General features: G+C 43.5%; 1 protein-coding gene across 9 annotated transcripts in view; it reads left to right on the top strand.

Moving 5' to 3' along the window:
• Positions 1 to 17,909, top strand: part of LOC139583389 (histone-lysine N-methyltransferase 2C-like) — a 225,415-nt gene that overhangs the window by 160,152 nt on the left and 47,354 nt on the right. For all 9 annotated transcript variants that reach the window (XM_071414413.1, XM_071414415.1, XM_071414419.1 and 6 more), the window contains 7 exons: positions 4,414 to 4,518; positions 7,602 to 7,783; positions 8,438 to 8,602; positions 8,988 to 9,097; positions 10,786 to 10,863; positions 12,804 to 13,034; positions 14,526 to 14,654. In XM_071414413.1, coding sequence (XP_071270514.1) covers positions 4,414 to 4,518; positions 7,602 to 7,783; positions 8,438 to 8,602; positions 8,988 to 9,097; positions 10,786 to 10,863; positions 12,804 to 13,034; positions 14,526 to 14,654 — 1,000 coding nt within the window. The remainder of the gene's footprint in view (positions 1 to 4,413; positions 4,519 to 7,601; positions 7,784 to 8,437; positions 8,603 to 8,987; positions 9,098 to 10,785; positions 10,864 to 12,803; positions 13,035 to 14,525; positions 14,655 to 17,909) is intronic.

The following is a 17,909-nucleotide window of genomic DNA, read 5'->3' as shown; positions in this document are numbered from 1 at the left end:
ATTATTTATTTCAGCTTTTATTTCTTTCATCACATTCCCATTGGGTCAGAAGTTTACATACACTCAATTCATATTTGGTAGCATTGCCTTTAAATTGTTTAACTTGGGTCAAACGTTTCGGATAGCCTTCCACAAGCTTCCCACAATAAGTTGGATGAATTTTGGCCCATTCCTCCTGACAGAGCTGGTGTAACTGAGTCAGGTTTGTAGGCCTCCTTGCTCGCACACGCTTTTTCAGATCTGACCACATTTTCTATAGAATTGAGGTCAGGGCTTTGTGATGGTCACTCCAATACCTTGACTCTGTTGTCCTTAAGCCATTTTGCCACAACTTTGGAGTATGCTTGAGGTCATTGTCCATTTGGAAGACCCATTTGCGACCAAGCTTTAACTTCCTGGCTGATGTCTTGAGATGTTGCTTCAATATATCCACATTAATTTATCTCCTCATGATGTCAACTATTTTGTGAAGTGCACCAGTCCCTCCTGCAGCAAAGCACCCCCACAACATGATGCTGCCACCCCCGTGCTTCACGGTTAGGATGGTGTTCTTCGGCTTGCAAGCCTCCCCCTTTTTTCTCCAAACATAACGATGGCCATTATGGCCAAACAGTTCTAGTTTTGTTTCATCAGACCAGAGGACATTTCTCCAAAAGTTTGATCTTTGTCCCCATGTGCAGTTGCAAACTGTAGTCTGGCTTTTTTATGGCGGTTTTGGAGCAGTGGCTTCTTCCTTGCTGAGAGGCCTTTCAGGCTATGTCGATATTGGACTCGTTTTACTGTGGATATAGATACTTTTGTACCTGTTTCCTCCAGCATCTTCACAAGGTCCTTTGCTGTTGTTCTGGGATTGATTTGCGCTTTTCGCACCAAAGTACGTTCATCTCTAGGAGACAGAACGCGCCTCCTTCCTGAGCGGTATGAAGGCTACGTGGTCCCATGGTGTTTATACTTGCGTACTATTGTTTGTACAGATGAACGTGGCACCTTCAGGCGTTTGGAAATTGCTCCCAAGGATGAATTAGACTTGTGGATGTCTTTGTCTTTTTTTCTGAGGTCTTGGCGGATTTCTTTTGATTTTCCCATGATGTCAAGCAAAGAGGCACTAAGTTTGAAGGCAGGCCTTGGAATACATCCACAGGTACACCTCCAATTGACTCAAATGATGTAAATTAGCCTATCAGAAGTTTCTAAAGCCATGCCATCATTTTCTGGAATTTTTCAAGCTGTTTAAAGGCACAGTCAACTTAGTGTATGTAAACTTCTGACCCACTGGAATTGTGATACAGTGAAATAATCTGTCTGTGAACAATTGTTGGAAAAAGGACTTGTCATGCACAAAGTAGATGTCCTAACCGACTTGCCAAAACTATCGTTTGTTAACAAGTTATTTGTGGAGTGGTTTAAAAACAAGTTTTATTGACTCCAACCTAAGTGTAAACTTCCGACTTCAACTGTATAGTGTATGTGGACACCCTTTCAAATAGTGGATTCTGCTATTTCAGCCACACCCGTTGCTGATAGGTTTATATAATCGAGCACACAGCCATGCAATCTCCATAGACCGACATTGGCAGTAGAGTGGCCTTACTGAAGAACTCTGTGACTTTCAACATGGCACTCACTGTCATAGAATGCCACCTTTCCAACAAGTCAGTTTGTCTAATTTCTGCCCTGTTAGAGCTGGTCTGGTCAACTGTAAGTGCTGTTATTGTGAAGTGGAAACATCTAGGAGCAACAACTGCTCAGATTGGTAGGCCTTACAAGCTCACAGAACTGGACCGCCGAGTGTTAAAGTGAGTAGTTTGTAAAGATCCTCTCTCCTCGGTTGAAACACTCAGTACTGAGTTCCAAACTGCATCTGGAAGCAACGTCAGCACAAGACCTGTTTGTTGGGAGCTTCAAGAAGTGGGTTTCCATGGCCGAGCAGCCGCGCACAAGCCTAAGATCACCACGCGCAATGCCAAGCGTTGGCTGGGGTAGTGTAAAGCTCGCCACCATTGGACTCTGAAACAGTGGAAACGCGTTCTCTGGATTGATGAATCATGCTTCACCATCTGGCAGTCCAATGGACAAATCTGGGTTTGGGGGATGCCAGGAGAAATCTACCTGCCCGAATGCGTAGTGCCAACTGTAAAGTTTGGTGTAGGAATAATGATCTGAGCCATTTTTCATGTTTCAGGCTAGGCCCCTTAGTTCCAGTGAAGGGAAATCTTAACGCTATAGTATACAATGACATTCTAGACGATTCTGTGCTTCCAACTTTGTGGCAACAGTTTAGGAGAGGCCCTTTCCTGTTTCATCATGACAATGCCCCCATACAGAAATGGTTTGTCGATCAGTGTGGAAGAACTTGACTGGCCTGCGCAGAGCCCTGTCCTCAACCCTATTGAACACCTTTCAGATGAATTGGAACGCCGACTGCAAGCCAAGACTAATCGCCCAACATCAGTGCCTGACCTCACTAAGGCTCTTGTGGCTGAATGGAAGCAAGTCACCGCAGCAATGTTCCAACATCTAGTGGAAAGCCTTCCCAGAAGAGTGGAGGCTGTTATTTCAGCAAAGTGGGAACCAACTCCAAATGAATGCCCATGATTTTGGAATGAGATGTTCGACGAGCAGGTGTCCACATACTTTTGGTCATGTACTGTACCTCACTAAAACGATAGAGCATTGACACATTGTGCCGTCAGAGTCCCAGGTTATGTGTCTCCGTGTTGCTTAAAGCTGTACATCTTAACTCCCCTCATTGTCTCTCTACTGTCAAATCCTGCTTGTCTTCCTTAGAAAAGGTTCTGAATAGCAATGGTGGCTGGTGACTTAAATTAATAAGGAGGACAATGACTAACTCCCTTGGCAAGCTTCCTTTGCTGTATAAGTCTAAAGCCTGTTAACAATGTCTCAGATACCCAAATACTGTACTGCACATATTTGAATATACATGCTGATGAACAAATACCCCAGCTATGAGAGACAGTGACACACAAAATATGTATTTTGTATAGTGATGATGCTATGGTTCTCTCCTCTTGGTCTTGTTGTACAGCCTGTTCTCTCCTCTTGGTCTTGTTGTACAGCCTGTTCTCTCCTCTTGGTCTTGTAGTACAGCCTGGTCTCTCCTCTTGGTCTTGTTGTACAGCCTGGTCTCTCCTCTTGGTCTTGTTGTACAGCCTGGTCTCTCCTTTTGGTCTTGTTGTACAGCCTGGTCTCTCCTTTTGGTCTTGTTGTACAGCCTGTTCTCTCCTCTTGGTCTTGTTGTACATCCTGTTCTCTCCTCTTGGTCTTGTTGTACAGCCTGTTCACTAGTCTCCGATTGTCTGGTTTTCCCCTCCAACCTTTTTCCCTGGTTTGCATCTGGCCTGTTTCAGAGCTCATGATCTCTCTTTACATGCAGGCATACAAAGACACACACACACACACACACACACACACACACACACACACACACACACACACACACACACACACACCCCTAAAACATAAATGAGTCGTGCTGTGCGGTAAGGCTCTCAAGCAGTGGTGGAATGTACCCAGTTGTCATACTTGAGTAAAAGTAAAGTTACCTTAATAGAAAATAACTTAAGTGAAAGTCACCCAGTAAAAGACTATTTGAGTAAAAGTCTAAAAGTATTTGGTTTTAAATATACGTAAGTATCAACAGTAAATGTAATTGCTAAAATACACTTAAGTATCAAAAGTAAAAGTGTAATTTCAAATTCCTTATATTACGCAAACCAGACGGAACCATTTTCTCTTTTTTAAATGTATGTCTAGCTAGGGGAACGCTCCAACACTGACAAACGAAGCATTTGTGTTTAGTGAGTCCGCCAGATCAGAGGCAGTAGGGATGACCAGGGATGTTCTCATGATAAGTGCATGAATTGTACTATTTTCCTGTCAAAATGTAACTAGTACTTTAGGGTGTCAGGGAAAATGTATGGAGTAAAAAGTACATTATTTTCTTTAGGAATGTAGTGAAGTACAAGTTGTCAAAATTATGAATAGTAAAGTAAAATACAGATACCCCAAAAAACGACATAAGTAAAAATACTTTAAAGTACTACTTAAGTAATATACACCACTGCTCTTAAGAGATGCTGAGTCGTGGAAGTCAAAAACACCCTGGGTCACTCTACGTGTTATTGCGTGAGCGTTGTCTTGATGTATGCCGGGGAAAGTGTCTCCATTACTGTTGGGAAATGTAACTTTCACTTGTTTTCTCTCCTTTTTTACTTTTCTTTCCCCCCATGACTTATACACATCTTTTCCCTCCGCATCCTTCTCTCTCATTCCACTGCTCCCTCAATATGTTCCCCTTTATCCCTCTCTCTACCTCTCTCTCCCTCCCTCCCTCCCCTTTTTTCCTCTGTCTAATTTCCTTTCTGTCTCTATTCGCTCCTCTCCCTCCCACAGGACATGTGTGTGGTGTGTGGGAGTTTTGGCCAGGGGGCCGAGGGCAGGTTGCTGGCCTGCTCTCAGTGTGGCCAGTGTTACCATCCCTTCTGTGTCAACATCAAGGTGAGTCCATCTCTTTTTTTATTTTCACAAGATCAGCTTTAAAACCATAGCTCTCTGATTATTTTCTCTTTCATGAGATACAGATGGTGGTTTTGCCTATTGTGTGTGTTAAATATATTTGGTATTATATATTCAATAGGCTTTAGATAGACGGAGCGATAGAGAGATCGATATTGAAATAATTTTTGGGATCAAAAGAGGTGATTATCATCAATACTTCACATAAATAGTTAATTTCACAATACAAAAAGGATTGAGAATTGATTTAAAAAAACAAAAACAAGAATCTCCCATTGTTCACCCCCCACGTTTAATTTCAATGGTTGTTCTCCGTTTTAGTTCCATTCGAACTTGCCTCCCGGTCATATTGAGATCACCTCCTATAATGACTGTATACCCTATGCATAAAAGTTCCACCACAGATGTTCCGTTTACTTATAGCCTACGTTTTAAACTTGGTTCTTGTACAAAAAAAATATCGGCTTTGGTTTTTAAAAGTGTTTCTATTTAGTCTTTCCTAAAAGCCACGTAGATTATACTTGAATGTGTTAATTTGGTATGGCATCATCAAAAAATATAGGGCGACATAGTATGTAGGGCTAGGTTTGGCCCCTTTTTGTTTTTGCATCTCCTGTAGATGGTGAGGAGGAGTGACATCGTTTGACAGTTTGAGCAGTCGTGCTGGCTATCTCAAAAGGGAACAGAGGCAGGGGAGAGGGCTTTCTTTCCTATCTCTAAAAGATCATACCCAACCAGCCAATGATGTATAAAAACACTGAATATGTCTGTCAGTGAATAATGTGCAGTATACTATGTCTGTCTGAAAGCCATATGAACATACATTTACTGTACCAGTGTTAGATGCTAAGTAACTATGAATGGTTTCCATATGTACGAAGAAAAACATGGCAGACTCACTGAGTCAGCAATGAGACAGTGACTGATCGTTATTTTTCAACCAAAAGTTTCAGTTTCGGTTACGTAAGCATGTGGCTGTTCCTCTTCCATTCCCACGACTTTTTTAGGCCCTAGGAAACTCATCTGTGTGTTGTGTGTGTGTGTGCGCGCATAGTTTAGTTGTGTAGTTGCCAGGTGATTCCCTAAAGATAGTATTAGGCTCTGTGTCGACCTCCCAAAGCAGCTTTGAGCAGAGGTGTGAAATAATTACTGGGATGATTAAGAGGTTTCACATAAAGCGCCTTGTGTGGATTCTCTTGATGTACTTATGGCCAAGCCTTATCGCCGCACTGCTACCCACTGGCAGACAAACAACATTAAATGCTGTGCATCCATTGGATCTAAGCCAGTTTCCTTTGATATACAGTGCATTCGGAAAGTATTCAGACCCCTTGACTTTTTCCACATTTTGCTACGTTAGCCTTATTCTAAAATGGATGAAGTAAAAATGTTCCCTCATCAATCTACACACAGTACCCCATAATGACAAAGCGAAAACGGGTTTTTAGAAATTTTACACATAAAAAAAATAAATAATAATAAATAAACATTATTTACATAAGTTTTCAGACCCTTTGCTATGAGACTCGAAATTGAGCTCAGGTGCATCCTGTTTCCATTAATCATTCTTGAGATGTTTCTACAACTTGATTGGAGTCCTGTGGTCTCCATTGACCTGTGGTCATTCAATGGATTGGACATTATTTGGAAAGGCACACACCTGTCTATATAAGGTCCCACAGTTGACAGTGCATGTCAGAGCAAAAACCAATTAATGAGATCGAAGGAATTGTCCGTGGAGCTCCGAGACAGGATTGTGTCGAGGCACAGATCTGGGGAAGGATACCAAAAAATGTCTGCAGCATTGAAGGTCCACAAGAACGCAGTGGCCGCCATCATTCATTTTGCTTTGTCATTATGGGGTATTGTGTGTAGATTGATGAGGGGAAAAAACTATAATGCTGTAACCTACGAAAATGTGTAAAAAGTCAGGGGGTCTGAATACTTTCCGAATGCACTGTATGGTGTCGTTCCTGCAAATAACACCTCAACCAGTCGCCACTCCAAGCCGCGTCATAGTTCATTGTAGTTGGAACCGTAGCCTTTTCAATTAATCAATAGTATGTTAAGCAGTTGTTTTGCTTTTATGATCGCCATATGCATGCAGTCCCTTATACCTATTCTGACTCCTCAATGTATTCAGTAGAGTTGCCGCGTATAGAATGTACAAGGCTATTTTAAGGACCATTTATCTGTTATTGACAACATGTTAAGAATAAGTATTTTGTGTCCGCCATTTCAGTCTACCAGTTCCAATGGAAACGGTGGCCTGCTATAGAAGTAATCTATAATACATTTAGTAGTAATTTGATCATGGTATTGGGTAACTGTTTACTATGCAATCTCTAAATACCTGACCCAGAGTCATTGACTAAAAAGCCATTTTAATGGAGATATCCATTGACCATGCTTTTTAGTCCAGGAGTGGATGTAATCTGGTTGGCTAGGCTATCCAAGTAAATATCGTTGGACCAACGTCAGCTTGTTATGTGATATTCCATGGTATCTTTTGTCTGGCTTTCAGCACATGATGAGAAGTGGGGGAGGAGGGTCTTTCTCTAATTGAATTGATCCTCCCCCTCCCCCATGGTTTATTTAAGCAATAAGGCCTGAGGGGGGTGTTATATGGCCAATGTCCCACGGCTAAGGGCTGTTCTTATGTACGACGCAACGCGGAGTGCCTGGATACAGCCCCTTAGTTGTGGTATATTGGCCATATACTACAAGCCCCAGAGGTGCCTTATTACTCATTAGAACAGTAAAAATAAATATTTTTTCATACCCATGGTATAGAGTCTGATATACCACGGCTTTCAGTCAATCAGTATTCAGGGCTCGAAAGACCCAGTTTATAATGGCTAATAAATACCAGTGCATCCCTCTGACAATTAGGTCTTCTGGAAGATGTGCTGCTGGGAATTAGAGTGTGGATTATTCCCCTGCTATATAACACACAACCATTAGTCAATATGTTCTATTGAAATTAAGCTTAAAGGGGATGCCTATCCCTGCCGTGCCCCTTTAACTCCCCCCTAACCTCTGCCCTTTTCCCTCTGTGCCACCAGATCACCCGGGTGGTGCTGAGTAAAGGCTGGCGCTGTCTGGAATGCACAGTGTGCGAGGCGTGCGGCCAGGCCAGCGACCCGGGCCGCCTGCTGCTGTGTGACGACTGTGACATCAGCTACCACACCTACTGCTTGGACCCGCCCCTACAGACAGTGCCCAAGGGCAGCTGGAAGTGCAAGTGGTGTGTATATGCCGTGACTGCTGTCACTCACGGAGCACAGCCAATCAGAGCTTGTCTGGCTGCACCAATGATGTCAAATATTTTCGGAAGATGACTTGTTTTTATTGTTGGTCTGTCACTCTTCTTTCCCTTAGTATCTGTTGATATGGCTCCATCTCTATAATGTACCTTCTCATCTACGGTTCTGTATGGTCCCTTCCCCTCACACGGCTCTGTAGCAGCACTTTATGGGATTTCCCCCATATCAGGTGTAACGCCAGTCCCTAATCCCCAGTCAAACAACGCTCTGTTGACACTGCAGCGAGACGCATTCATTCAGGTCTTTCCTTGGAGCCACGCCAGTGACATTTATTTTTAGGGCAGCTCTTTTCATGGTGGATGATCCATACACACACACACATACACACACACACACATACCCACACACATACACTTCAGTAACTGTAGTCTGTTATTTTAGTGTTTATCTTAGGTGTGTGTGTCTGTTTACCCTCAGGTTTGTTTGGATGAACAGTATTTGTGTGTGTGCATTATCATTGGACACATCTGTGTTGGAATGTATGCTACATATACTGTGAGTCGCTGTGGTTGTGTGTGTATTTCACCCCTGCTGAATCTCGTCCCCTCAAGCCACCCTCTCTCCCCCTGTCATAGGTGTGTCTCCTGTACCCAGTGCGGTGCCACCTCCCCTGGCCTGAGGTGTGACTGGCAGAACCACTACACCCTGTGTGGCCCCTGTGGCAGCCTGGCATCCTGCCCGGTGTGCATGCACAGCTACCGTGAGGACGAGCTCATCGTGCAGTGCCGCCAGTGTGACAGGTGAGCAGCGCTCCCTCTGCCAGGCCAGGTGCCACCCGAGCATGATTGGGTGGCACTAGGGCACTAGGGCCTGGCAACACTGTAGATGTGGCATGCTGGCATCCAGTGTTCAGTTTGACAAAGACAACAGTCCAAAGATTTACTACTGTTTAATTTAGTTATCGTAAGGCTTGAGGGGCCAGAATGTATGGTTGCTGTGGCAACTGGGTTAATGCATGTCGGAGTCTGTGTGTAGGCAAGTGCTTCTTTATGTGTCTTTGTACACCTGTGGCTCTGTGTTTTTACACTTGTATGTATTCGTATTGCGTGACTACTTACACATTTATAAAGTCCAGGCATAAAGTGCATATGTAAATGTATCTGATTTTCTTCTCCTTCCCCTCAGGTGGGTCCACGCATGTTGCCAGGGCCTGAACACGGATGAGGAGGTGGAGAATGCAGCGGATGATGGCTTTGACTGCACCATGTGTCGATTGCACGCTCTGCCTTCACAGGGTAAGACTCCAGACCTAGTCCACACACCGTGAAAGCTATGTGTATGATAAGACCTGACAAATAGTTATGTGGTGTTGGCTATATAATGTTCCCGAGTGGCTCAGTGGTCTAAAGCAGGCTGTATCACATCCGGCCGGGATTGGAGTCCCATAGGGCGGCGCACAATTAGCCCAGCGTCGTCAGCGTTTGGCCGGGGTAGGCCGTAATTGTAAATAAGAATTTGTTCTTAACTGACTTGCCTAGTTAAATAAAGGTTTAAAAAATATATATATAAAATGTGCGTCGATTTCCTGGAAAGATGCTGTAAATAGACCCCTATGCACGATAGTTGATGACTAGTTGTTTAGAGAGGAGCTAGCCAACAACACAGCTAACACAATCACTTCAAACTGAAGCTGGAAAGACCGCAAACTAGCTGTACTTCATTTTACCTGTGTTCTATTATCATTTCTTTGTATATATCCATAAAAATGATGCTGATTCATGATTTCGACTGGCTGAGAAACTCACTTTGTCTCATCCTGACTCTCGACATGTTCATTACTATGGGACAGCTGGACATGGAATTTGAATATTGAAACAGTGTTGCAAATGTCGGAAAGACAGGCAGCAATTTTTATACAAATTTCCACTATTGAAAACTAAATGTTAGTCTAAAAGAAATGTGAGATAATTTCGAGATGCTTTTTATAGTGGAGATCAAGTTTAGAAATATCCTGGCTGGGCTGATGAGACAGTGGATTGCGCAGTGAGATGGAACAGAGTACTATAAATAGGCATTTTAACGTCATAGATTTAGCCGGTGGTAACTTGTGGAATAGACACCGGCTGGAATGTGGATTAGACCCACCTGTTGTATAATTAAGCAATAAGGTACCTCTGGGGTTTGTGGTATATGGCCAATATACCACGGCTAAGGGCTGTTCTAATGCATGACACATCGCAGAGTGCCTGGACACAGCCCTTAGCCGTGGTATATTGGCCATATACCACAAACCCCTGAGATGCCTTATTGCTATTATAAACTGGTTACCAACATAATTAGAGCAGTAAAAATAAATGTTTTGTCATACCCGTGATATATTGTCTGATATACCACGGCTGTCAGCCAATCAGCATTCAGGGCTCGAACCACCCAGTTTATAATGCTTAATATATCCTACTTGCATATTTTTTTAATGTACTGTAATATACAGTGTTCATAAGCTCATCTCAATGAACTAAACCAGCTCCTCTCAATTAGCCTAAAGGCATCCTCTATTCTGTTAATGGGACCAGGCTCAGACAAATGTGGGCTGTTCATTACAACAGCAGATGGCTAGAATTAAATATCAACCTGCAACCTGTTCACTCATCCATTCTATCTGATAATGATTCAAATGGGGGACAGATTTTTACCTCTGACAAAAGTGAGGAGTGATGGAAAAGGGGAGGTAGGGAGATAAATAGACATCCTTATTTGAATGATGGAATTATTGAATGAACTCTCAATTAAATAATAGTTGAGTAACATATTTAAATGTTTATTCTTTACATTTTGTGGCGGCGGTTGGATCCGGTTCTCCCTGTTTGATGCATTTACTAAGGCAACAGTGTTCACTGCTGTTTTTGACTTCAATGTCTTTAAATCGAAATCCTATTAATAATGACTCGTGACATTTTGCAAATTTCTCATGTCATCGTTTCAGGCAAAATGAAAGCCCTCCTGTCTGATGACTGCGAGGCCCCGATGGTGACCCAGATGGTGACTAAAATAAGAGAGCCAGGTAATCAAGATCTACAGATCCATATAACCCAGATAATAGTCACGGTTTATGAGGTGGTGTGAATCAAATGAATCATTACTTTCTGCTAATGTAGTTGACAGAGATGGACTTGCTACCCTAATATGAGGACACGGTATGAGGACACGATTATTTCACTATTTGTAAAAAAAAATATATATATGGTAAACACATACAGTGGGGCAAAAAAGTATTTAGTCAGCCACCAATTGTGCAAGTTCTCCCACTTAAAAAGATGAGAGAGGCCTGTAATTTTCATCATAGGTACACTTCAACTATGACAGACAAAAAATCCAGAAAATCACATTGTAGGATTTTTAATGAATTTATTTGCAAATTATGGTGGAAAATAAGTATTTGGTCACCTACAAACAAGCAAGATTTCTGGCTCTCACAGACCTGTAACTTCGTCTTTAAGAGGCTCCTCTGTCCTCCACTCGTTACCTGTATTAATGGCACCTGTTTGAACTTGTTATCAGTATAAAAGACACCTGTCCACAACCTCAAACAGTCACACTCCAAACTCCACTATGGCCAAGACCAAAGAGCTGTCAAAGGACACCAGAAACAAAATTGTAGACCTGCACCAGGCTGGGAAGACTGAATCTGCAATAGGTAAGCAGCTTGGTTTGAAGAAATCAACTGTGGGAGCAATTATTAGGAAATGGAAGACATACAAGACCACTGATAATCTCCCTCGATCTGGGGCTCCACGCAAGATCTCACCCCGTGGGGTCAAAATGATCACAAGAACGGTGAGCAAAAATCCCAGAACCACACGGGGGGACCTAGTGAATGACCTGCAGAGAGCTGGGACCAAAGTAACAAAGCCTACCATCAGTAACACACTACGCCGCCAGGGACTCAAATCCTGCAGTGCCAGACGTGTCCCCCTGCTTAAGCCAGTACATGTCCAGGCCCGTCTGAAGTTTGCTAGAGAGTATTTGGATGATCCAGAAGAAGATTGGGAGAATGTCATATGGTCAGATGAAACCAAAATAGAACTTTTTGGTAAAAACTCAACTTGTCGTGTTTGGAGGACAAAGAATGCTGAGTTGCATCCAAAGAACACCATACCTACTGTGAAGCATGGGGGTGGAAACATCATGCTTTGGGGCTGTTTTTCTGCAAAGGGACCAGGACGACTGATCCGTGTAAAGGAAAGAATGAATAGGGCCATGTATCGTGAGATTTTGAGTGAAAACCTCCTTCCATCAGCAAGGGCATTGAAGATGAAACGTGGCTGGGTCTTTCAGCATGACAATGATCCCAAACACACCACCCGGGCAACGAAGGAGTGGCTTCGTAAGAAGCATTTCAAGGTCCTGGAGTGGCCTAGCCAGTCTCCAGATCTCAACCCCATAGAAAATCTTTGGAGGGAGTTGAAAGTCCGTGTTGCCCAGCAACAGCCCCAAAACATCACTGCTCTAGAGGAGATCTGCATGGAGGAATGGGCCAAAATACCAGCAACAGTGTGTGAAAACCTTGTGAAGACTTACAGAAAACGTTTGACCTCTGTCATTGCCAAAAAAGGGTATATAACAAAGTATTGAGATAAACTTTTGTTATTGACCAAATACTTATTTTCCACCATAATTTGCAAATAAATTCATTAGAAATCCTACAATGTGATTTTCTGGATTTTCTTTTTCTCATTTTGTCTGTCATAGTTGAAGTGTACCTATGATGAAAGTTACAGGCCTCTCATCTTTTTAAGTGGGAGAACTTGCACAATTGGTGGCTGACTAAATACTTTTTTGCCCCACTGTATATGGTTCTAGATGTGTAAGTGGTCTTCAGAATTTAGTTCACAATACTTAATATACTTCATGTTTAGTGTACTCAAAGTCCTTGAGAGCTATGTTGCTGCTAGTTTTTCAGTCATTGTCTAATGTTGTTGAAACCCTTAAACCTCCCTTTAGCCAATCAGAAGACATACACCCAGGATGGGGTGTGTCTGACAGAGTCGGGCATGTGCCAGCTGCAGAGCCTGGTGGTGCCCTCTTCGTCGACCCGCCGAGGACAGAACAGGCGACCCAAACCCAAGCTCAAGCTGAAGATCATAAATCAGAACAGTGTAGCTGTGCTCCAGACTCCACTGGACCCCCACTACTTAGAGCTGTCCCAGGACGGGTACATGGACAACAATCGAGGTAAAGACTTCTAGGGTTTCACGAATGGTTGGCTGCATGTGCCCCACCTTGAGGGGTCCGGGGGCTCCAATCCGTCAAAAAATGTACGAGAAGAAAGAAAGAGGATGTCTTGCTCAAATAACCCCCCCTTTTTGAGAAGTCTAATAATCTATTTTTGTTTTCATTGAAAATGTTATGTCGATTAATATGTTTGAACTGGGATGAGAAGATGCAGACATTGGAGTTTAATGGCCATTCACATTGGCCAGCACTGGAATGTCTGGGCTATTTTCTGAGGATAGAGATTTCAGTTACATTTTCTTGGTATGACGGGGGGGGGCATAAATCCTTTCCTCGTTGCTTTTTAATCAGAACGGTCAAAAGAAAGAGCGTATGTTTGCCAGGAAGCAACGTTTCAATCATCTCAAAATGTAGAGGCACAGGAAAAAAAAGAAAAAACGTTCCTACCTCAGTGGAACCTATTTGGGAAAAGTGAAGCAGGGAAAGGAGAGCAGGCTTGTAATGAGTCTGACAGAGAGAAGTCTTTGAAAACAGCAGTCAGCAAATTATACCTGAATTGGCATTTTGGTGATGAGGATGCTGGCCAGGGCTAACTGAATTAATCCACAGCCCATCTGTCAGAACTCTGCTCTGAGTGCAAGCAAGGGCTAATGATGAGCAATTAACCCTTTCCTGGTCCTCTATATTTAGCCCATGCAGTGGGTGAATTTTCAAGCCCTGTTGAGAGGGAGCTTTTGAATGGTTGCTCTACACATCATGTAACACTATGTTATACTGTAGCTATGACCGTACATGAAATTATGACAACGCACACACAGATAATTAGATTAGATTCATCTTGGCTTGAAGAAGTCTATTTGACCCTTTACAGCAGTGAACTAGGGTTGTGATCAGGGACTAGGGACTATGTTGGGGTGTCTAGGTGTTATAGCCACTAAGTGCAGTACATGAACCTCACGGCATGAAGAAAGATGAGAGAAATAACAACTAAAAAAGTCAACCTTGGACTGATCATGCATATATATACGATATGTACAGTACATTTGTGCAAGACCAATATGTAGAGGATATGTACATCAATCATTGAACAAATCCTGGAGATGCCACTCATTTGCATTTATAATCTGAGAAATACTCCAGCGTTATCGCTAAGGGGTTAACGCTAAAATGGTCTGTGGCTCATTTTGAATTCCACCATTTAATGTACTGCCTCTTCCAGAGGTCTTACTCGGAGACCAGGCCCACCAAGATGGCAGACCTTCCATGGAAGATACTTTGAGCTTTTTGTGGGTCACATGAAGTATGTGCAGGGTCGGGTCATGTTCATTAAGCACCAAATGCATACAATAGAGTATTTTATTTTTCCATTGCAAAAACTGTTTTCGATTGCGTGTCCTAATGAACAAGACCTCGATCTGTAGTCCTGGGTTTGGTGACATGGTTCTGGTTTGGTCCTGGGTTTGATGACATGGTTGTGTTCCGTTCCGGAAGGTGACCTCATGATGTACTGTGACGTTAAGTCTGAGTCCAGCCCGGAACGGGAGCCCGTCGACGACGACGCCAAGGGTGCCGAAGACACCGACGGCAACAAGAAGAGGAAGAGGAAACCGTACCGGCCCGGTAGGTTCAAAGTTCAAAACATTTTTACATTTGGGGAGTTAAAAACGTACATGTATTTTGGCTCAAAGATGGCACAGCAAAAACTGTCTGGAAAAACAAATCCGTTCATATGAGGCATCATTACAAAGTGTAAGGAACACCGACACGCATGGAAGGGTCCCCTTCCTTTGGTCAGCACAGACCTTGGGTCAGTTTTGGTTCAAATCAAAGTTTATTTGTCACGTGCGCCAAATACAACAGGTGCCCTAACCATGCCCTAACCAACAGTGCAATTTTTAGGTATTAGGTGAACAATAGATAAGTAAGGAAATTAAAAAACAACAGTAAAAAGACAGTGAATAATAACAGTAGCGAGGCTATAAACCGTAGCGAGGCTATATACAGGTTAGTCGGGCTAATTGAGGTAGTATGTACATGTAGATATGGTTAAAGTGACTATGCATGTATCATAAACAGAGTAGCAGTAGCGTAAAAGAGGGGATGGCGGGACACAATGCGGGTAGCCAATGTGCGGGGGCACCGGTTAGTCGGGTTAATTGAGGTAGTATATACATGAATGTATAGTTAAAGTGACTCTGTAGTGCCTTGCGGTCGGAGGCTCAGCAATTGCCGTACCAGGCAGTGATGCAACCAGTCAGGATGCTCTCGATGTTGCAGCTGTAGAACCTTTTGAGGATCTGAGGACCCATGCCAAATCTTTTTAGTTTCCTGAGGGGGAATAGGCACTGTCGTGCCCTCTTTACAGCTGTCTTGGTGTGTTTGGACCATTCTAGTTTGTTGGTGATGTGGACACCAAGGAACTTGAAGCTCTCAACCTGCTCCACTACAGCCTCGTCGATGAGAATGGGGGTGTGCTCGGTCCTCTTTTTCCTGTTTCTTGTTGTCCACAATCATCTCCTTAGTCTTGGTTATGTTGAGGGATAGGTTGTTATTCTGGCACCACCCGGCCAGGTCTCTGACCTCCTCCCTTCCATAGGTCAGCACAGGTCAGCACAGACCTTGGGTCAGTTTTGTCTCAAGTGGGTTATGGCTCAGATGAAGCTGATTTTATAGCAGCTCTTAGGAACATCTTGTGTAGCATCATAGGAGAAAAGAGAAGATGGGAGAGGGGATGTTGATAGGGGTTAATGGACAGGGAAAGAGTGGTGGATGATTGTGGTAGGTAGAGGGATGGAGAGAGAGGGATGGATGGAGAGAGAGGGATGGATGGAGAGAGAGGGATGGATGGAGAGAGAGGGATGGATGGAGAGAGAGGGATGGATGGAGAGAGAGGGATGGATGGAGAGAGGGATGGATGGAGAGAGGGATGGATGGAGAGAGGGATGGATGGAGAGAGAGGGATGGATGGAGAGAGAGGGATGGATGGATGGAGAGAGAGGGATGGATGGAGAGAGAGGGATGGATGGATGGAGAGAGAGGGATGGATGGAGAGAGAGGGATGGATGGAGAGAGAGAGGGGGGTAGAGGGAGAGGAGGGGGGTAGAGGGATGGAGAGAGGGGGGGGGTAGAGGGATGGAGATAGAGGGGGGGTAGAGGGATGTGGAGCAGATTTACGGGAGATAGAAAGAGGATTGTGATAGGGATGAATGAACCAGGGGAGAGCGGGAAGGAGAGTGGTGGATGATTGTGGTAGGAAGGGGGGGTAGATGGCTGGATGGAGAGAGAGATGGGGGTATGAAGGGAGAGAGAAGGAAGGTGGGAGCAGACTTATGGGAGATGGAAAGAGGATGTTGATAGGGATGAATGGACAGGTAGAGAGAGCGGGAAGGAGAGTGGTGGATGGCGGCTGGAGAGGGAGGGATGCAGGGAGGGAGAAAGGATTGTGGTAGAGCGAGGGATAGAGGGAGAAGACTTATCTGGGAGGACAGCTTCGCTGGACAGTGCACTGTTCTCTTAAGGCTCACTGTGTGATATTTACAGCCGTCCCTCAGCTTTTTTTATAGTTCTTTTTTTATTATGGAGTGGGCCTTTAAAGCTCTGGAAAGAGGGCTCCGGAAAAATAACATTGACTCATATACTCAAAGGAATAATCTCCTTAAAAAAAACACCCGGAAATTGTATTTTTATATAGGACTTTTTAATTTGCCTATCTTTAAAAAAAGAAAATAGTTCCTCTGAAGTGTTTCACAGCAGTAGGCCACATCCCTGGCTAGTGGATTTTCTTCCCGCTAGACATTGCTTCCTTATCTTTTAGTGAACTGCACGCTATGCTTGTTATCTTGTGTGGACTTAAAGAATTTGTCGCAGTAATAAAGTACACCGGACCCAATTCTGCTCGCTTGGCGAAACACTGTTCTTGTCCATTTCCAGCCACGGCTACTGTGATATTGTTCTCTCTGGTTGAAGTTGTCACAATGTGTTGTGTGTCACAATCACAATGTGTTGCACACACACACACCACAGTACACAGGCACACAGTACAAATCACATTTTATTCCTCATATGCTTGTTAAACAACAGGTGTAGACTAACAGTGAAATTACTACTGATGGTCCAACAGAGTTCAAGATAAGATAAACTAAAATACAAAATATAAATATTGGCATGAGGAATAAATACACAGTGAATAACAAGAACGAGTAAAAGTAACATGCCTATATACCGGGAGTACCAGGTAGTAACATGGCTATTTACCGGGAGTACCAGGTAGTAACATGGCTATGTACCAGGCAGTAACATGGCTATATACCGGGAGTACCAGGCAGTAACATGGCTATATACCGGGAGTACCAGGTAGTAACATGGCTATGTACCAGGCAGTAACATGGCTATATACCGGGAGTACCAGGTAGTAACATGGCTATATACAGGCAATAACATGGCTATATACCGGGAGTACCAGGCAGTAACATGGCTATATACATGCAGTAACATGGCTATATACATGCAGTAACATGGCTATATACTGTGAGTAGTAGTAACATGGCTATATACCGGGAGTACCAGGCAGTAACATGGCTATATACTGGGAGTAGTAGTAACATGGCTATATACTGGGAGTAGTAGTAACATGGCTATATACTGGGAGTAGTAGTAACATGGCTATATACCGGGAGTACCAGGCAGTAACATGGCTATATACTGGGAGTAGTAGTAACATGGCTATATACTGGGAGTACCAGGCAGTAACATGGCTATATACTGGGAGTAGTAGTAACATGGCTATATACTGGGAGTAGTAGTAACATGGCTATATACTGGGAGTAGTAGTAACATGGCTATATACCGGGAGTACCAGGCAGTAACATGGCTATA

Source organism: Salvelinus alpinus, chromosome 8, assembly GCF_045679555.1.
Source record: "Salvelinus alpinus chromosome 8, SLU_Salpinus.1, whole genome shotgun sequence".
NCBI lineage: Eukaryota > Metazoa > Chordata > Actinopteri > Salmoniformes > Salmonidae > Salvelinus > Salvelinus alpinus.
The sequence above is the reverse complement of the archived record's forward strand: the minus strand, read 5'-3'. Positions and strand labels throughout refer to the sequence as shown.